Raw genomic sequence first — 22,740 nt, forward strand, 5'->3', positions numbered from 1 at the left:
ATCTACCTTCTTTACTTTAACATAACTTCTCATTGTGAATTCTTCTCTAAACTCTCAAGCTAGTGCAATGATTTTATCAACTCACACGCTTACCAATCTCCAAAGTGATTTTGTCTTTCTATTATCTCTTAATTTGTCCATACTTTAATCTGCCTTTGCTGTTAACCCTAAAGCCAAATGAACTTTAAATCAGTTCAAATACATGCTCTAAAATTCTAAAAAACATTAATTTTACTTGGAGTGAAATACATAATATCAATAATTAAGTTTAATTGTTATCTCCTAGAAGTGTCTCTGTGGTCTCATCCCTCTTCCTACACTATTCTCTACCACTTGTAGTGACCATTCAATTTTATACATGTATAGTATTCTGGAACATGCTAAGAAAACTTATTAAAAACAGTAAGATCAAAGGAACCAGATACAAAGATGTTCTATTTGTTATTTTATGCTCCCAAATGGATATAGTAAAAACTGTTCCTTAGAAACAAGCAAGTAAAGATGAACAATCTATGCATAGAAATATAAATTAGTACCTTCTAGATCCCAGATATTTTTACTGGGTTTTGTTCATCTTAGGCTTTTTGAAAAGATCCATTTTCTTCCTGGGTGTGTAGGGCAATTGGATTTTATCCTGGTGGCTTGTTTCCCTCTATTAGAGATTGCAGACCCCTGCTGCTACCTTTTAGGCTGTGTTGCAGCCTTTGCTGCCACAGCAATTGATGATTTAAGCCACTTCACTGGTTTCTGTGTCTTTTTCCACAGGGAGTACTTTATTTTTCCCTTTATTTTCAGTTTGGCTTTTCTCTTAGGTAACTGATGTCATCACTTTTGATTTTTTGACAGGTACTGTGTCTCCCTCCCAATGTTGAAGTGGTAGAGAGGATTGCTGGTAGCCTGAGGTGAACACAGGGATTACTGTAGATGAAAAAACTATTGGTGAAGTCCTGGTATTCAAGTTGCCATTGTCTATTCTCAAGCACCACCACCAAGTTAGTAAGCAGCTTCTGAAACATTTTTAGCATCACTTGATGGGCAAGCAAAAGTACTCCATTTCAAATCCACTGTGAAATACTATGCAGCAGTACATGCTAACATATTTGCCTGCTCTTTTCCAATAATCTGTTTATTTTCTTCCTTCTTATCTTCCATCTTTCCTTCCATCTTCCATCTTTCTTCCTTCCTTCCTCACTCCCCCTCCTTTCTTCCTTCCTTTTTCTCTCAGTCCCTCCCTCATTGCCTCCCTCCCTCCCTCCCTATGTCCTCCATCCCTGAAGCCCTCCCTGAAGCCTTCCCTCCCTGCCAACCTCTCTTGATCCCTGAAGCCAGCCCTTCCTTCCTTCCTCCCTTCCTCCCTTCCTTCCTCTCTTCCTTCCTCCCTTCCTCCCTTCCTTCCTCTCTTCCTTCCTCCCTCCCTCCCTTCCTTCCTTCCTTCCTTCCTTCCTTCCTTCCTTCCTTCTTCCTTCCTTCTTCCTTCCTTCCTTCCTTCCTTCCTTCCTTCCTTCCTTCCTTCCTTCCTTCCTTCCTTCCTTCCTTCCTTCCTTCCTTCCTTCCTCCCTTCCTTCTTTCCTTTCTTCCCTTCCTCCTCCATGTTTTTTTTTTTTGCCATTATCAAAAATATTTAAGGCTTTTGTGCTGAGGGCTCAGGAATCACTCCTAGCAGTTACTCAAGGGACCATCTCTAAACCAGGAAACAAAATATGGTGGGTCACATGAAAAGCACACATCTAAAACCTTGTATCTATACATTCCCTCTTTCTTTTAATTTTGCCAAATGCAAAGCAAACAACCAACCCCCCTTTATTGGTTTCCCCTCTACCTGTCTAGTTAAAGCAAAGCAAACTGCCAAACCATTTTGTAGAACAGGGATTCTAAGAACTTTTAATTTCTGACTTTTTTACCCTAGTACTTATCATAATTGAATCAGAAATGTTTACTTAAATAACCATATGTGTATATAACTCAAAATATTGTCTATATTACTCTCCAAAGCCTCTTTAACAGTACCATACAAAAACTGTGCTTGTTCTAGAATTCAAAACAAATGCTGCGAAAGTGAAACTATCTTGCAGATATAACTAATATCTTTCATAAGTTGATTACTATTTAATAAAAATATGAGCTTTTCATAAGTAAGACTAGACTACTATAATAAAAAGCCTATACTATAGAAATGGAGTATTACATTAAGAGTTTTTTTATCATTGATGGATGGAATACATGACAATACTGAGAAAATTTTTGTTCCATGACCTACAGATTGCCTCTAGTCAAAAGCCAGAAAAGGGCTGGGGCCCTAAATTTAACAGCAAAAAGGAAATGAATTCTGTCAGAATACTGAATGTTTGAAAGAGTTTTGCATTGCTGTTCTTCCAGATGAGAACACAATCCGGCCAACACCTTAAATATAGTCCTTTAAGGCCTTGGCCAGAATATGTTGTGAACTGTGCCTGACTCTTGACCATTGGAAACTGTTAGGTAATAGTTTTGTTATTTGAAGCCATTAAGTTTGTGGTCATTTATTTCAAAACAAATCCAAAACTAGTACCTATGTTTTGCTTACAGTCCATACTCAGTGGTGCCCAGGGGACCATGTAGTGCCAGGAATTAAAAACCAGGTCATGAATAAAGGGCTCTCACATGCAAATCATGTATCAACTCCTTGAATGATTTATTAAATTTGATATGAATAAAAACAAAAGTTGAAAACATTATGTGATATCATGGTCAGCATATTGGTAAAACTATCCTAAATGATTTGTGCCAGGGAAGAGACTAATCATTTCATATGCCAGATAGACAAACTTGCAGCATTTCACAGTAAATTTTATTTAAAAATAATGGACATATGGTCCCCAAGCCAGGAGCGACTTCTGAGCGCACAGCCAGGAGTAACCCCTGAGCGTCACGGGGTGTGGCCCAAAAACCAAAATAATAATAATAATAATAATAATAATAATAATAATAATAATAAATAAAATAAAATAGTGGTAACACAATGTCCTTAGCATAGAAATAAACTAATAGCAGTTCATCTTCCACATAAAGCTTAACTATTTAAATTAAATTATACTTTGAAATTCTGTCTTTTGAACCTCAACAACCTGGGAACATTTTCAATATTAAATATATTAAATATGACTTCTCTCTGTGTGATCCTGTATTATATGTTAAGCTTGTGTTCGTGTGCAGGCTTATGTTAAATTGTTAATATAAAATCATTAATTTTGATTTGTATAATAAAAACAAGCTGAGTATGAAACTGATTCAGTCACCTAGGTAAGAACTGAAGTTAATCACAAGGCTTCAAGTTGATTTTACCAATATTCATACTATTTGTAAGAAAATGGGGATTAACTGTTTCAAAACAGTCATTTCACAATCTCAGAGAAAATTGATGGGAACGTTGTAATCATTAAGTCTGATCACTTCTAGTCAGTTAAGCCTTATTTATGCTGTTAAAATTATTGGCTAACATTATTAGGTTTCTAAAAGTGCATGGGGCAAGTACTGCTTTAAAATTAATTACGACAATCTTCTAATAGGTGCTGAATGAGCTCAGGGAATACTCAGATCCAAGATGAACTATGTTCAAATGTGGGCAATGAAATACTGTTCAAGCCTAACTGGGGTTACCTCATCTATACCTGGTAATAATCAGGGGGCTATGCTGTGGTAGAATTTGATGCCTCAAATCCATACTGCAGTTCACTGTACCTCTAAAATCTACTTCTAGCCCCTTGATTGTTTCAATTTCATGGTGTAAATTAAAATTTTGTTTGCAGTGAACAATGAATTTTGTGTTGTATATATTATAAGTAGTGAGATTATTTAAAATTGTGATAATTCTTTTGATTTGGTTCATTATATATGACATGCTCTGTTTCATTATTAATGCAGTAAAAGTCAAATTGTATTTTTTCTAATAGCAGAACATGTTTATATAGATATGAATAACATACCTTTGTCAGCTCATTGGTTGTTGGATGCTTGGATAATTTTCCTATGCTACTGCAGTTAAATTAATGTTTTTTTAATAGATAATTGGAAGTGAATTGTTGGTTTGTATCAAAGGGTTTGGGCTTGTTTATTTGTATTTGAGAAAATTTGTACTATTTTTCTATAGAGATAAATCACTATATTCCTACTGACAGCATTCATTGTTGTATTTCATATCCATGTCAGGAATTGTTTCTGTGTTTTTCCAATACAAATACTTTCACTGATGGGGTTGGTTGATTTTTCATTTATTGTGACTTTAATTTCCTTGATAACCAAAGATGGTGAATATATTTTTATGTGCATGTTGGTCAACTCTATTTTTATGAATAACATTTATTTGTCTCATCAAATGTTTTTTGTTTTGCTCACTCAGGACACATCTGGCAGTGCTCAGAGTTACTCTTGGCTCTGCACTCAGAAATCACTTGTGCCAAGCTCAGGGTATCATATGGGATGAGGGATCGAACCTGCTTGGCCCCTAGCAAGGCAAATGTCTTACCCACTGTGCTATTGTCTGGTCCTCCAACTAATCACTTGACATTGAGTATATTGTATATTGTTGAGTTTTAGGAACAGGAGCATTTTGTAAATACTGTGTAGGATATCAAAATACGAGCTGCCAAAAAGTTGTATTTTAATTTTTAAATGCATAATTAAAGATAATGCAAAGATGAATTATGTGACTATTTTTTTTTTGTTTTTTTTTTTTAAATATTTTTTTTCTTTATTTGACAGAACTCTCAACAATAACAACATTACAAGACTTTCGGTGGCAAGTTTCAATCATATGCCTAAGCTTAGGACTTTGTAAGTAGTCTCGCATCACAAAGCATTTTCTAGTAAGCAACCAATAAGTTTGCTGGTTCATGGTAGGGTAAAAGAAGCACCACTTCGTCTTAAGATCTATGTAGGATTTTTTTTTAATTTTTTTTTATTTAAACACCTTGATTACATACATGATTGTGTTTGGGTTTCAGTCATAAAAGGAACACCACCCATCACCAGTGCAACATTCCCATCACCCAAGTCCCAAATCTCCCTCCTCCCCCCCCAACCCCCACCTGTACCCTAAACAGGCTCTACATTTCCCTCATACATTCTCAATATTAGGACAGTTCAAAATGTAGTTATTTCTCTAACTAAACTCATCACTCTTTGTGGTGAGCTTCCTGAGGTGAGCTGGAACTTCCAGCTCTTTTCTCTTTTGTGTCTGAAAATTATTATTACAAGGGTGTCTTTCATTTTTCTTAAAACCCATAGATGAGTGAGACCATTCTGCATTTTTCTCTCTCTCTCTGACTTATTTCACTCAGCATAATAGATTCCATGTACATCAATGTATAGGAAAATTTCATGACTTCATCTCTCCTGACAGCTGCATAATATTCCATTGTGTATATGTACCACAGTTTCTTTAGCCATTCGTCTGTTGAAGGGCATCTTGGTTGTTTCCAGAGTCTTGCTATGGTAAATAGAGCTGCAATGAATATAGGTGTAAGGAAGGGGTTTTTGTATTGTATTTTTGTGTTCCTAGGGTATATTCCTAGGAGTGGTATAGCTGGATCGTATGGGAGCTCGATTTCCAGTTTTTGGAGGAATCTCCATATCGCTTTCCATAAAGGTTGAACTAGACAGCATTCCCACCAGCAGTGGATAAGAGTTCCTTTCTCTCCACATCCCCGCCAACACTGTTTATTCTCATTCTTTGTGATGTGTGCCATTCTCTGGGGTGTGAGGTGGTATCTCATCGTTGTTTTGATTTGCATCTCCCTGATGATTAGTGATGTGGAACATTTTTTCATGTGTCTTTTGGCCATGCGTATTTCTTCTTTGTCAAAGTGTCTGTTCATTTCTTCTCCCCATTTTTTGATGGGGTTAGATGTTTTTTTCTTGTAAAATTCTGTCAGTGCCTTGTATATTTTGGAGATTAGCCCCTTATCTGATGGGTATTGGGTGAATAGTTTCTCCCACTCAGTGGGTGGCTCTTGTATCCTGGGCACTATTTCCTTTGAGGTGCAGAAGCTTCTCAGCTTAATATATTCCCATCTGTTAATCTCTGCTTTCACTTGCTTGGAGAGTGCAGTTTCCTCCTTGAAGATGCCTGTAATGTCCTGTAGTGTTTTGCCTATGTGCTGTTCTATATATCTTATGGTTTTGGGGCTGATATCGAGGTCTTTAATCCATTTGGATTTTACCTTCGTACATGATGTTAGCTGGGGGTCTAAGTTCAATTTTTTGCAAGTGGCTATCCAATTGTGCCAACACCACTTGTTGAAGAGGCTTTCCCTGCTCCATTTAGGATTTCCTGCTCCTTTATCAAAAATTAGATGGTTGTATCTCTGGGGAACATTTTCTGAGTATTCAAGCCTATTCCACTGATCTGAGGACCTATCCTTATTCCAATACCATGCTGTTTTGATAATTGTTGCTTTGTAGTACAGTTTAAAGTTGGGAAAAGTAATTCCTCCCATATTCTTTTTCCCAATGATTGCTTTAGCTATTCGAGGGTGTTTATTGTTCCAAATGAATTTCAAAAGTGTCTGATCCACTTCTTTGAAGAATGTCATGGGTATCTTTAGAGGGATGGCATTAAATCTGTATAATGCCTTGGGGAGTATTGACATTTTGATGATGTTAATCCTGCCAATCCATGAGCAGGGTATGTGTTTCCATTTCCGTGTGTCCTCTCTTATTTCTTGGAGCAGAGTTTTATAGTTTTCTTTGTATAGGTCCTTCACATATTTAGTCAAGTTGATTCCAAGATATTTGAGTTTGTGTGGTACTATTGTGAATGGGGTTGTTTTCTTAATGTCCATTTCATCCTTATTACTATTGGTATATAGAAAGGCCATTGATTTTTGTGTGTTAATTTTGTAGCCTGCCACCTTGCTATATGAGTCTATTGTTTCTAGAAGCTTTTTGATAGAGTCTTTAGGGTTTTCTAAGTAGAGTATCATGTCATCTGCAAACAGTGAGAGCTTGACTTCTTCCTTTTCTATCTGGATTCCCTTGATATCCTTTTCTTGCCTAATCGCTATAGCAAGTACTTCCAGTGCTATGTTGAAAAGGAGTGGTGAGAGAGGACAGCCTTGTCTTGTGCTAGAATTTAGAGGAAAGGCTTTCAGTTTTTCTCCATTGAGGATAATATTTGCACCAGTTAAGAGACACAGAGTGGCTAAATGGATCAAAAAACTCAATCCAACCTTCTGCTGCCTACAAGAAACGCACCTGAATAGTCAGAACAAACATAGACTCAAAATAAAAGGCTGGAGAAAAGTTATCCAAGCAAACAACACCCATAAAAAAGCTGGAGTGGCCATACTAATATCAGACAATGCAAACTTTATACTCAGGAAGGTTATAAGGGACAAAGACGGACATTTTATATTAATCAAGGGGTACGTAGAGCAGGAAGAATTCACTCTCCTAAACATATATGCACCGAATGAGGGGCCAGCAAAATATTTAATACAACTGTTGACAAATCTGAAAAATAATATCAACAACAACACAATAATTGTGGGGGACCTTAACACGGCTTTGTCAACACTGGACAGGTCAACCAGACTGAAACCCAACAAGAATATACTAGACCTGAGGAGAGAAATGGAAGAAAGAGGCCTAGTGGATATATATAGGACACTCCATCCCCAGAAACCTGGATACACATTCTTCTCCAATGTACATGGGACATTCTCCAGGATAGACTACATGCTGGCACATAAAACATACCTCCATAAGATCAAGAGGATAGAAATTTTGCAGACTACCTTCGCTGACCACAAGGCTCTGAAATTATTTGTGAACTCCAAAGGGACTCAGAAGAAACACTTTAACACCTGGAAGTTAAACAGCCTCATGCTCAATAACCAGTGGGTCCGAGATGAAATCAAGGAGGAAATAAAAAGGTTCCTGGAAACAAATGACAATAAAGACACAAACTCTCAGAACTTATGGGACACAGCAAAAGCAGTACTGAGAGGAAAATTTATAGCTTTGCAAGCACACATCAGGAAGGAAGAAGGAGCTTACCTGAGTAGCTTAATGACACAGCTAATAGAACTAGAAAATGCTCAACAAAAGGACCCAAGAATAGGAAGACAGAAGGAAATAACAAAGCTGAGAGCAGAAATCAACGAAGTGGAAACTCAAAAAACAATCCGAAAGATCAACGAAAGCAGAAGTTGGTTCTTTGAAAAAATAAACAAGATTGATAGACCACTGGCAAACCTAACAAAGAAAGAGAGAGAGAGAAACTTGATAACTCGTATCAGGAATGAAAAAGGAGAGATCACTACTGATATGACAGAGATTCAAAGGGTAATCAGAAACTACTTTGAAAAACTCTACGCCACTAAAAATGAGAACCTGGAAGAAATGGATAAATTCTTGGACTCTTATAATCTTCCACGGTTGAAGGAAGAGGATGTAGCATATCTAAACACCCCCATCACCATTGATGAAATTAAAACAGTAATCAAATGTCTGCCGAAAAACAAAAGCCCAGGTCCAGATGGATTCACTAATGAATTCTATCAAACTTTCCAAGAGGAACTACTGCCAATCTTGGCAAGACTCTTTCATGAAATTGAACAAACAGAAACACTTCCAAATAGCTTTTATGAAGCCAACATCACCTTGATACCTAAACCAGACAGAGACGCTACCAAAAAAGAAAATTACAGACCAATATCACTGATGAATGCAGATGCAAAGATCCTCAACAAAATCCTGGCAAATAGGATTCAATGCCTCGTTAAGAAGATCATCCACTACGATCAAGTAGGTTTCATCCCAGGAATGCAAGGCTGGTTTAACATCCGTAAATCTATCAACATAATACACAACATCAATAACAAGAAAAATAAAAACCACATGATCATATCAATAGATGCAGAGAAAGCATTTGATAAGGTCCAACACCCATTCTTGATCAAAACTCTCAGCAAGATGGGAATGGAGGGAACCTTCCTCAATATAGTGAAGGCCATCTACCACAAGCCAGTGGCGAATTATGTGACTATTAAGATTTTTCTCACAGTTTCACTGTTAAATTTATAAGAACTATTACCACCACTCTTTGTATTTTTCTAGGTTCTTTGCCACACTTGTATTTTTTATTTCAAACCCTTAATCTCCAAGACTAATGTTATTCATTACATGAAAAAATGTTGCTAAGGTTTCATTCTTCATTGCGTAGTTATTACCTTCATGATTTGGAACAAATAGTTCATCTACGTGTAATTCATTCTTCCACCTTATACATGATAATAGGAACTTTCATGAATTTGGTTTGAGAACTACATAAAATAATACAAAACTTTTAGAATACAGCAAAAGCTTAATTTATATCAGCTCTCATGAAACAATTATATATAGTAAAATATAATCAAGGTATGTTCAAAACCATGGGAAGCTTATATGTCTAAAATTTTCTAGCTATATTTTTGAGTTCTGCATTGTTATCTTATTTCACTTAATTTAAACATTAATTTTCTTAATTTTTTGTATCACACCCAGTGTGGTTCTGAGCTTATCTTTGGTTCTGTGTTCAAAGATCTCTCCTGGTGGTCCTGGGTTAGACACATTCAGTTCTGACGTTAAAGGCATGGTTGTCTGTGTGCTAATAAGAACCTACCTACTCTGCCTCTTCCTCCTCCACCAAACTCATGATAATTTTTCTCTGGCCATATATGCTAAACTTAATGTTACATTTCTTATACATATTATCCCATTTAATTTTCAAAATCATAGTGGGTGGACTTTATGATTTCATGCTTTTATAGATAAAGGAAACCAAGATTGAAAGTGTTAAGTAGGTAGGTACTTGCCCCTTCCCCCAAAAATAGTCAACCAGGAAGTTTTTGGAATTAAGTATCAAATTGAAGCGATTTGGTTTCAAAGAACAAGTCTTAACTGCCTGTTTCCCCCTGCTGACTTATCAATAAATGAATATCATCTAGCAACTAGAGCTCATAATGCTCAAATATTTAACATCCTTTATTGCCTGACACTATTCAACCATCAAGGAATTTCCAGTGAATTGTTTTTGTAAACATATATTGTGTCTTATTCACATATTTCCTCATGTGTTCCAAGTCAGCCCCTGAAGAGGTTGACTGATGGAGGGATGGAGGATGAGGTCTTTCCCTTCCAGCTCGGAGCACGCGTCTGCCACCCTGTCCAGCCGATGGTTCTGAGGTGAAACTGTGGGTAAACAGCTCGCAGACAGTCAGGCTTGTGGAAATATTAGCTTTATTCGGTGGACAAGACTGAAGTCCAAAGTCTCAGCCTCAGTTCCAGCAAAAAGCCTCTTGCCTTCCACAGACCCTTGTTTTTATCCCCCAGAATCAGGTACCACCCAATGGTGGGATCAGATACCACCCAATGGTGGAAGCAGAATCAGGTACCACCCTAGGGTGGGGGCAGAATGCCAGATCACACCCTTGGGTAGGGCACAATCACCAATCAGGTTAGAGTCGGTAACATAATAATCCCCTAAAATATTTACATACACAACACTCATGAACTACTATATAGCCAAATGTAGATTCATTAAACTTACATTCTTACTTATACCTACCATGAATAATGTATTTCATTATTTAGAATATAAAACGTGCTATGTTCCACAATTTTAATGGCTTCTTGCCTGTATTTCTAAATTATTAAATATTTAAAATATACAGTTCTTTATTCTGCTTTTAAGATACATAGTAAGCAAGATAACAAAATTATGTATAATGTAAAAATATTTACTGCCTACATTCTCCTTAGACAAATTATCTTAGATGAATTCAATATTCTGATATTCAGAATTCATGCTTGTTTTAAACATTTAAATATTTTTTACTCAAGAATATATAGTCACAGTTTACAAGTATCCAGGATTATGAATTTATTGAAGAAGCACCCTCTTTTTCTTGTTTTCCATGTAATACTTTTTCATAGGAAAACATATGTTAGATTATTGATCTTTTGAGATAAAGTTGAAAACATTAAATAAATATATGTGTATATTATAGGTATACACTCTTCACAAAAAAAAGTGCTTCCTATGGAAATGAAAGTTCCCCTGTTTAATTCATGCATGCTTGTTAGTTTTTAAATCAAAAATAGTCCATGATACTTTTTCTTCTCTACTGTAGATCTGAATATCAAACCAGGGACTGACAGCAAGACTTGTGCTCTGCCACTGAGACACATTCCCAGCCCTGAAATGAAATTCTATAAAAGACATCTACTGGGGCTGGAGCAATAGCACAGCACATAGAACTCTTGCTTTCCAAATAGCCAATCATTTTTAAATCCCCAGCATTCCATTTGGTACCCAAGCACCTCCAGAAATCAACCCTGAGCATAAATCCAGGAGGAATCCTTGAGCACCACAATTGTGACCAAAAACAACAACAACAACAAAAACATATATTGTCATTTGATTGGTTCCAGTCTTATTCCATTACTTGTGATGCTTCTAAAAATAATTACACATTTATGTCATTTGGAACATGTATGATTATGTATGGCACCTTCAGAACAAAAATTCCAAGAAGTATAGTTGCTTAAGGGTATGTGTACTTATAATTTGAAATATATTAGCTTTGTCTTCCAACGCATTTGTTTTACTGTACAATCATTAGCAAGTACATGTTTTAGTGTTACCTTAGATGCCAGGGAAAACAGCATGGTTACCTACTGCATCTTATTAGACATGTTAGATATTTAGAAGCACCAATTTAAACATCCTAAATGTGAAATAAAAAACTCAATATTAGAATATTAATGATCTAAATGATTTTTAACAGGGGTATAAGATCTAAAATTAAAAACGTATGCCTAAAAGTTAAGCCAGTTCTTGTAAGATAAAGTTTAATTATACAAGAAGATAATAACATCTATTATAGGCTTGCTGATAAAATGCAAGTGATTTTGTTACTATAGTAATTTTGTTACTATAGTGATTCTGTTACTATAGAAATATTTTGGAGGTTAGTTACAAGAGATCTTAATAAGGACATTCAACTTGAAATGTAATAGCCTAAAAGAGAAATGGAAGGAAAATAAGCCTCTAACCCTGTCTGGGATGACCCAGGTACTCCTGAAACGCATTAGCCCCTGAATATTCAAGAAACCTTGGATTAATCTGCTAAACCAGTTGACTGAAAAATCACACTTGGAGCCTCGGATCCCTTAACAGATTTGGGCTGCCTTTTGCCCCATTGGCCAAGAAATATAGGGTCCAACTCCAGTGATTTGGAGGGATGATGAGGCAAAAGTATACTCCCACTAATGATGATCCAGGAAGTGTGGGCTTAGTAATTAGGGTAAATTAAGCAATTTGTAGTACCTTGGCTTGTGGAATCCTGAGCTACACCTGTAACTGTGTATGTGGACAGGTGGTGCCACAAATTAAACTCAGTACTAAGCCTCGGCTTTGCCATCTGTGCTATTCTGTCCCAAAATATGAAAGTGAAGAACTGGAAGTTAGGTAACAGGTCAACATTTTCAACAACAGTTTTGGCAGCAAAGTCAAGAGAAAAACATGGTCCACTGCATCAGTCGAGGCTTTCTCTGCCTAACGCAAATAAATACCTTACCTCAAAGGCAGATGCCAAGGCAGGAATAAGAGGCTTCAGGTGACCAGATTTACACAAGGTCAAGAGCAACAGGCAACGGAGTGTTTCCATGGCAGCTCCCTCAGGCCTAACAGGAAAAGACATCAATATCAATAATCTTTAAAGTTTAGAAAAAATTGTTTATATGATCTAAGGATGTAGTAATGCACGATTTATTTTGGGCCAGAGAAAGATGTATTTTTTATTACTTAGTTATTGATATGTAATTTAGGTAATATGGCTACAATAGTGTTTAAGCTTGAAAAAAAAATTTTGGGGGGGGCCACACCCTTTTGACGCTCAGGGGATACTCCTGGCTATGCGCTCAGAAATCATCCCTGGCTTGGGGGACCATATGGGACACCTGGGGATAGAACCGTGGTCCGTCCTACTCTAGCACTTGCAAGGCAGACACCTTACCTCTAGCGCCACCTTCCCGGCCCCTAAGCTTGAAAATTTTTAAACTTATAAAACTTCTTCCACACCATTAACGTGCTCAAGACTCTTCATTAATCCCCTTGTGTTAGTACTGGTGCCCCTCAATTTTCTGCAACCACCTTTCCTGACCAAGTATTCTCAGGTTTGTGATGTTGGAGACATTATGTTTTTAATTTCCAAGAACTGCATAGAATTTCAATGCAATTGGGAAATAGAAAACAAACAGTAAATACATAAAATAAATGTTCCTGCAATTGGGAAATTGAAAACAAACAGTAAATGAGTAAAATAAATGTTCCTGAAACTGATGAAAGCAACTGCAGTGTGCTGTGCATTCTAAGGTGCATTTTCTGCTTGATTAAAAATTATATTTTCAGGGAGTGTGTGCTGAGAAATAAACTTTTAAGTGGGTGACAGGCCAGAGTGATAGCAGAGTAGGGTAGGGCATTTGCATTCAAAACATCCAATCATTAATTGATTAATTAATTAAATCAAAATATGAGGTGACAATTCAATTTACAAAAGAACTGAAGCTCCCTTGCAGTCTTCTTGTCTTGCAATATGGAAAGCTCTGGGTTGGATCAATATTAACACCATATCCCAAATACAAAGCATACTACATAAGATGATGAATAATATCCTTAGAAGAAACATACAAAAGAAAAAGAATAATATTTTATGTCAACCCTCAAAACGAGCAGTTCTCAAAATTCAGAAAAGCATTGTTAAGGCTGGAATCATGGATTGTGGGGAGACAATTTTGATGTTTCCTCCTAGTTAGAAATTAAAATCTTAAGAACACTAGATAAATGTGGGCTTCTTTCATCATTCCACAGTGTAATCTTTTTCTGCTAAATACTATTTATAACTTAAACAACTAAATATGTTGATAAATCATTATTATATTACATAATATGAAACAATTTCAAGTCTTGCCTTCCTTCCAAAAAATATCCAATGGATATCAAGGTCAGCATAAAGAAACAAACCCGCAGCAGAAGAGTGGCTTGTGACAGTACCTATAAAACAAGTATAAAAAGAGACTGATTAATTTTTCAGTCAAAATGACCAGAAACAATATTAGCAGTTAAAGTCAAATATAGAAGAACCTAAGATTTTGTTTGATGACGCATCATTTGTCACTGTCCTTTTTTTAGAAAGTTGATTATTTAGAGGACATTTTTTTTCTTTTCTACTATGATTTAGTTATCTTGGACACTCAGAGAATAAATGAAAGAATTCCCCAAAAATAATATTCTATTGAAAGCGTGATTTCTAAATATTATTCTGGTTTGGTCCAACTTACAGAATTCTTCCAGGTAATTTAGCATCATATTGAGAAATCACTTACATATATGTGAATAAATACCATCAAGCTGAAGCAATCTTTAATATCAAGTCCTTGTGCTTTAAATTTAGAGATGTCTTTAACGTAGAAATTTTTTTTAAATGGAATTGTGTTTACATGTGCAAATATATGTATAAAGGAGATAGTACACTAACTCATAGTTAATGAAAGCTCCGTTCTTAGTTGTTTACTGTTACCCTTAGATTCATTATATTATTTTAATGTTGCTTCATAAAATACTAACATATTTTGTTCACTTGCAAAACTTCAAAATGAATGTTTATTCCATGTCTACTTATTTATAGTTTTCATATTACACATTTCATATCCTTAGACATTTTTTTGTGGCAGGGCCACAACTGGAATTATTTAGGGTCTATAGCCAGCTTAAAATTTGGTGAAATGGAGCTGGAGAGATAGCACAACAGTGGGGCCTTTGCCTTGCATGCAGCAGATTCAAACAAATGGTGGTTCGAATCCCAGCATCCTATATGGCATCCTGTGCTTGACAGGAGCGACTTTGAGCTCTGACTCAGGTGTAACCCCTGAACATCACCGGTTGTGACCCCAAAACCAAGAAAAAAATACTAGGTATACATGTAGGACTCTGGATGGAACCCTGAGATCCAGCTAACAAAACACAAGCTCTAGCCCTCTGATCACTCTCTCCATCACAAACGTAACATTTTAATTTAAATAAAAGTACGATGTTAAAAATATTTTCAATAACCTTTCAGACTAGTTAACTTTATGTGTACTTCATGATAAAAAATCAAAGTGATAGTCAAAAGATAAGTTGCTTTGCAATCTTCATAACATTGCCCATGAGCTGTGAGAGTGGTAAAGTGCCTAACAGCAACAAATAGACTTAGAGGGGACAAGTCATAGGTATAAACTGAGGGGAAGTGGAGGTTATATCACAAATATTTTTAGGGAGAGCTAAATCCTGTTTTAGGAGTGAAAGTGTGGTAATGAAAACAATAAGTTGAATATGCATCCATTTATTTTTCCTACTAACCAGTGTGTTTACATTTCACGTCTCTGAGATTATTAGAGGTATGATATAGCTGATTAACTTAGAACTGCTTGATTCTTTTTTCCCTCAAATAGCCAGAGTAATTAAATATTTAAGAACTAATTTTTAAAAGTGTCCTTTCCAAGCTCTAAACAATAAGTAAAACCACCAATCACAATGATGATCAACATCTCCAATTTATTTTCTGAATCAGTATTGTATTTCAGTACAAAGTTTTTTAACCTCTCTGTTAAAAATCTATAGGCCTGGATAGCCCCTAAAATCCTAATGGAATTAAAATGCATTCTGAAGAAAACTTTAGAACTCAAGAGATAATATAAGGCTTATAATTTTTGTGCTGTACACAGCTGACCACAGTTTAATCCCTGGCATCACATTTGGTCCCACACTAACACTACCAGATCTGAGCAGAGAAGCAGGAGTATTCCCTAAAAACGGCAGGATGTAGCCCACTCCATCCCCCAAACAAACCAGTAATATTTTAGTAGTGATATGTATCAAAATAGAAATAGAAAGTTAGAATGTGTAAGAATATATGATTATGTAAGATAAGATAATGAATGGGCAGATCAATGCATAGTGGAAAAGCAAAAATTATAATGCTATGGTTTGTGATACCCAACAGTAAATTTCTATGAAACATTGAAACAAATATTAGTAGAAATATATTTACTGGTCAACAAAATTAATATATGCTTGATTAGGTTAATCTTATCTTAAGCTGAATCAATTTAGTCGTTAAGGAAAGTGATTTTTACCATTATTTTCCTACTTTTATAGGGAAGAGGGACTTAAATGGTGTGGGAGAAATTATATGACATACACAACTAAAACATTACAATGATCTGTAAGAAGAAACACTTAGTTTTGTTTATAAATGAAACCCAACTACAAACATGCTTGTAATCATGGTGTTTAAATATTTATGTTAAAAATAGTTCATAAGGGATGGGGCCGGGTAGGTGGCGCTGGAGGTAAGGTGTCTGCCTTGCAAGCGCTAGCCAAGGAAGGACCGCGGTTCGATCCCCTGGCATCCCATATGGTCCCCCCAAGCCAGGGGCGATTTCTGAGCACATAGCCAGGAGTAACCCTTGAGCGTCAAACGGGTGTGGCCCAAAAACAAAAAAAAAATAGTTCATAAGGGAGCTCAATTTCTAGTTTTTTATTTTGTTTTGGTTTGGTTTTTGGGCCACACCTGGCAGAGCTCAGGGGTTACTCCTGGCTCTTTTCTCAGAAATCTTTCCTGATACATTCGGGAACCATATGGGATACCAGTAATTGAACCCCAATTTAGTCCCAGGTCAGCTGTGTGCAAGGCAGACTCCCTACTGCTGTGCTATCTCTCTGGCCCCACAACTTCTAGTGTTTTGAAAAATGGCCATATTGGTTTGCAAAAAGGATGAACCAGTCTATATTCTCACCAAACCTGGAAGAAACCCAAGAATCTGAGAGCCAATGAGTAGATAAAGAAATTAAGTAGATAAGGAAACACCTACAGAATAGAATACGATGCAGCTAGGAAAAACGAAGTCATGCAATTTAATTAAAAATTGATGAATACGGAGAGAATTATGCTGAGTGAAATGATTCAGAGTGAAAGTTATAAAAGTAGAAGTATCACATTTATTTGTGGGATAAGAAACAGTACAATAGGGCCCGGAGAGATAGCACAGCGGTGCTTGCCTTGCAAGCAGCCGATCCAGAACCTAAGGTGGTTGGTTCGAATCCCGGTGTCCCATATGGTCCCCCGTGCCTGCCAGGAGCTATTTCTGAGCAGACAGCTAGGAGTAACCCCTGAGCACTGCCGGGTGTGACCCAAAAACCAAAAAAAAAAAAAAAAAAAAAAAGAAACAGTACAATAATACTATCCAAATACCATAGAAATGAAGTTAGGGGGACAGGTTGATGGTAGAAAGCTTGTCACAAATAGTGGAGAAGTACAGTTGGGGCAGAAAAGAGATCACAGTGACAATAAATGTTGAAAGTTATAACTCTAAATAGAAATGAGCCTAAAAGAAAGTAATACGCATGGTACCTTTCAGTAACAGTATTTCCAACTCCAAGGGGGAAAAGGAAGATGGAGAGTGCATGTCTGAGAGAAATATTGGCATGGGGAATTTTGATGGTAAAGGGATAGATGTGGGCCACTATCACTAAAATGCAATGATGGACAACTGTGTAACTGTGCATCTCACAGTAATTCAATTTATAAATATATTATTCCAAAAGAAGAAACAGTTTAGAATCAGAGACTTCTTGTTTATGTAACCAAGAAAAATTATTGAGCATTTCTTTATTTTTATAATTATTTTATTTGAACACCATGGTTACAAACATGTTGATTGTTGGGTTTTTGTCATTGAATTTGCACCACCCTTGATGAGTGTAACTTTGCTGCCACAAGTGTCCTCCATTTCCCTTCTCCTCCTGTCTTTGAGACAGGCAATATATTGCTCTTTCTCACTATCATAGTCACAGTGGTTGTTGATGAAGTTATTTCTCTAATTGCATTCACAACTCTTTGTGTCCAGCTTCATTTCATTGGCTGGTCTTTCCGGTCTTAATTTCTATTTTCTTTGTGTACTGTCCTCTATTTTTCTTAAACCTCAAAGATGACTGGAACTATTATGTAGTCTCCATGTTCATCCACATATAGACACATTTCATGAAAACTATTTTCTAACAACTATGGAGTATCATGTTCTGCAGATAAACCAATTTCTTGATTCAGTTATCTGGTTATTTGACAACTGGGGTTTCCCCCCCAGATTCTGGCTATTGAAAATATCTCTGCAAAGAACATAGGAGTGAAGAGGGAATTCTTGTATTGTGTTTTTGTGTTTGTAGGGCATATTCCTAGAAGTGGTATACAGGCGGGGGTGTGGTGTGGAGGAGGGAGATTTGGGACATTGGTGATGGGAATGTTGCACTGGTGAAGAGGATTGTTCATTACATGACTGAAACCCAACTGCAATCATATTTGTAATCACGATGTTAAAAAAAATAAAAAGACAAAACTACTGACAGGGGCCTATTCATTAACATAGTAGTTAGGTAGTGAGTGTTGGCCTTTCAAATGACCAACCTAGATTTTGACATCCAATGTCAAATCCAGGATTCAACCTGGATCTCTGGCATCTGATATTGTTCCCGCACCCTGTCAGAAATTATTTCTGAGCACAGAACCAGAGGTGACCCCTAAAGACAGCTGGATATGGGCCCAAAATAAAACTAACAAAACCAAAATAAAATAAAACTAAACTAAACCTGTACTAACAGACCTCCTCTGAAAAGGAGGCCTTCTAAAACTCCAGACCAGAAGTGACATATATAAGAACTGTGATGGAGGTAGTTCAGAGTATTTTAATAATTTTTGGATATAGCAATTTTGTATATTAATGCTGTCTTAACTCTAGCTTGACACCCTAACCTATAATAAATAAAAATAAGTAATATTTGAAAAGAAAAATAATATACACCTTGAGTTAGCAGTGAATCATAATGAATAATGGAATGACATGTATATGTCCACAAAACAGCTAGTTATTACTGTATGCATTCTGATATAACACATTATTTGAATTTCCGGCTCTCAACAATATACTTGTTTTAATTAGGAGCACTAAAAAATACCTTGTATTTTATTTCCTTGTCCAGATGACACATTCTCCAGTTTACTTCCTCCAGTTTTTCAAAGGATTAAGCCCCAAATTTGTTATTAATCTTTAATGCTCATGCCTAATACATCACAGATCAATATCAGCATTTTATTTGCAATAGACTCAGAATAAAGTTGCTCTGTGACAGTACAATGAATGTCCTGTTGTACCGCAAATCTACAGCCATTGTTGAACTATCCCCCTAACCAGCTTCTTCACTTCTGAAAGTCTTTTTTCACTTAGGAACTTGAACTTCTGTTATGTAGCTAAAGTTCTCTTAAAACAAAGGTCGCACATATCACTGTATTGGTTTAAATCCTACTGATGTCTTGAATATCACCTAGAAAAAATCTCAAAGTTTTTTATCTGACCTATATAAAACATCCTCTGTTATCACTGTGTCCTTTTGTAGTCACTTTCACTCTTAAATTTGTTCAGAAATCCCCTTATTCCTTGAATCCTTGAATGGAATTCCTTGAAATTCCACTCTAGTTTTCTTCTTACTTTTTCCTCCACTTAGAAGAATAGAATTTTCCTGGCCCGGTGTTCTAGTTCGTGGCTAACCCACATCGGAGTAACAGAATACAAATTCATCTGAGTGTCCATCTCATTGAAAATGTTCCTTCTCCTGTTTTTTGCAATATTCTGTTGTATTATCTTAAAAACAACTTATCACTTTGATTCACATAAATATTTGTGGATTTTCTCTTTATTCTGCCACTAGAATGTTAGTACAATGGGAGGTTATATCATATTTTGTATTATTTTGTGAGAAGGGCCACAAAGAGTGATGATCAGTGCTTACTTGAGGCTATGCACTCTGGGATCACTCCATGTGGTAGACCATATAAATTTCCCAGGATCAAAAGCTGATCAGACACAGGTAAGGCAAGCTATAGTATATTCCTGGCCCACACATTTTAAGTTATATATGAATTAGTCTACCATATAATTAGTATGCAGTATATGTTTGGATAAATAAATATTATGTTAATATTTCACTTTTATGAAGATAAATTCATTTTTAATATTTTCACATAATGTATTGAGCTAAACAAAATTTAATATAATTAAGTAATATCACCATTTAGTTCTTAAGATTAAATACTAATACAAAGAATTTAATATATAATTAATAATTTTGTTTTATAATGTTAAATTGTAAAAATCATTAATATCATGGATTCATTAAAACAGAACTATTCTATAAGTACTTGGGTTTAAAGAAGTCTAAAAAAGCACATTCAATACAGAACTCAATGTCCATTAGAAAGCCATTTCTAATGAATACTTAAAAATTCCCATGGGGCTAGAGTGAAAGCTCAGATGGTAAGACATTTGCATGCAGACAATCCAGGTTCAATCCTTGGCATCGTGGTCCTTCTGAGCCTGACATGAGTAATTTCAGAGTGCCCAGTCAGGAGAAATTCCTAAGTTCCTACAAGTGTGGCCCCGCCTCCCAAAAAAATACAAAATACCATTTTTTGGGGATTTTTGGGCCACACCTACTGACTCTCAGGGGTTACTCCTGGCTATGCGTTCATTCGGGACTCTGGGGATCGAACCGTGGTCCATCCTAGGCTAGTGCAGGAAAGGCAGACGCCTTACCACTTGCACCACTGCTCCGGTCACCAAAATAGAATTTTTAAACAAATATTCCTTGACAAATTAAGGCATGAAATTAATTAATCTCTAATTTCTACTCATTGTTTTCTATGAATATTTATTGAGTGTGTCAAATCTACTATAGTAAATACTAATTTAGAAAGTGATAAAATGCAAAAGGTCTGCCTTAGAAATAAATCATACTTTAACTCTTGTTTATTAGATAGGACAAATACACCCAAAAAAAAGGGATGAATGAGAATGGAATATACAAGTTGTTATAATAGTTTTTAGTGTAGTTATTACTCTACATGCACTCACCACCCTTTGTTATAAGCTTCCTATCATGAGCTGGTCCTTTTAGCCTTTATCTCTATTGTGTCATTACAATAATGTCTTAAATGAGTGAGACTATTCTGTGTCTATCTCTCTCTCTATCTGACTTATTTCATTCAGCATAATAGATTCCATTTACATTCACGTATAGGAAAATTTTATGACTTCATCTCTAATGATGGCTGCATAACTCTCCATTGTATATATGTATCACAGTTCCTTTAGCTATTCATCTGTTGTCAGGCTTCTGGGTTATGCTATTTATTGTAAATAGCACTGCATTGAATATAGGTGTGCAGAAGAAAAAAAAAGATTTAGCAATTATAAATAGCCTTTTCTTTATTAAAAATATTTTGCACAATTAGGGGCAGGAGCAATAGCACAATGGTAGGGATTTTGCCTTGCACACTGCTGATCTAAAACAGACGTTGGTTTGATCCCCATGTGGCCCCCCAAGCCAGAAGCAATTTCTCTTGCATAGCCAGGAGTAATCCCTGAGTGTCACAAGGTGTGACCCAAAACAGCAAAACAGAAAAAAAATGCACATTTATATAAAGCATGCAAAATTTTATTTAGAATTTTTTACTTTTGTTTGGTTTTATGTTTGTTTATTGTTTTTTGTTGTTGTTGTTGTTGTTGTTGTTTTGGATCACACTTAGCGGACAGAGAGCCCAGGCAAGTCAAAAACCACATAAAAAAAAACTTGCTATATTTAAAAAAAATTTAGAGTTTGCACCAAAATTTGTTCTTTCCATTTTTTTTAAATCTTCTAAAGCTACGATAGCTTTTCTGTGAGATATTGAAATCCTATGCTGCTAAATTTCTATTACTCTAAAGTAAACTTTAAATATATTATAAGTCTTTATCACAAAAGATATAAAAGAAAAATATAATTATAAGTTTTAGGAAATAAGGGGTTGTATATTCCACCTTGACCTTTCTTTACTATTCTATGCAGTGTATCCCTTATTTCTGAAGTTTTCCCAGGGCAAGGATCACTCTCCAGATCTGTATGATGAAAACAGAAAAGAACCTTTTTACAGCTGCGCTGATACTGTGAATGATTTGTAATCCACTTTGGTCAAAATAAAAATTATTATAAAAAAACAAAAAACAAAAAACAAAAAAAAAAGAAAGGAACTGCTCAAGTATTTTTATTAAATTTATGAGCTCTAGGGGCCGGGTAGGTGGCGCTGGAGGTAAGGTGTCTGCCTTGCAAGCGCTAGCCAAGGAAGGACCGCAGTTCAATCCCCCGGCGTCCCATATGGTCCCCCCAAGCCAGGGGTGATTTCTGAGTACATAGCCAGGAGTAACCCCTGAGCGTCAAACGGATGTGGCCCAAAAACCAAAAAAAAAAAAAAAATTTATGAGCTCTAAAATGATATATTTAATTAAATGGTACCTAAGCAATCATAAATGACTGGGATTCTTTGATTCATTCAACATATATACAGAAAGAATTAAACATACACTCTGCTTACTCCACACCTTTCAGCATTCATCATCCTCTTAATTTCCCATGTAAAATTTCTACTGGTCAACAGAACTACTATTTATATCTCTCCATCTAACATTTTCAAAAAGAGAATTGAACTACTAGCTCCAGACACTGTCAAAAATTAGTAGTACATTTCTATAAAACTTTTTATTAAAAATATTTTCCCAATAATGGTACATTCCCCCATGATTTTGGCTAACTGA

The 22,740-nt window shown here is 35.9% G+C and overlaps 1 protein-coding gene across 1 annotated transcript in view; it reads right to left on the reverse strand.

The window, feature by feature from the left end:
• The window catches only part of AGMO (alkylglycerol monooxygenase), a 355,078-nt gene that overhangs the window by 138,728 nt on the left and 193,610 nt on the right, over nt 1-22,740 (reverse strand). Inside the window, exons 11-12 of the mRNA XM_049785698.1 lie at nt 13,992-14,074; nt 12,600-12,705 (exon numbers count right to left, since the gene is read on the reverse strand). Coding sequence (XP_049641655.1) covers nt 12,600-12,705; nt 13,992-14,074 — 189 coding nt within the window. The remainder of the gene's footprint in view (nt 1-12,599; nt 12,706-13,991; nt 14,075-22,740) is intronic.

This window comes from Suncus etruscus, chromosome 13, assembly GCF_024139225.1.
Source record: "Suncus etruscus isolate mSunEtr1 chromosome 13, mSunEtr1.pri.cur, whole genome shotgun sequence".
NCBI lineage: Eukaryota > Metazoa > Chordata > Mammalia > Eulipotyphla > Soricidae > Suncus > Suncus etruscus.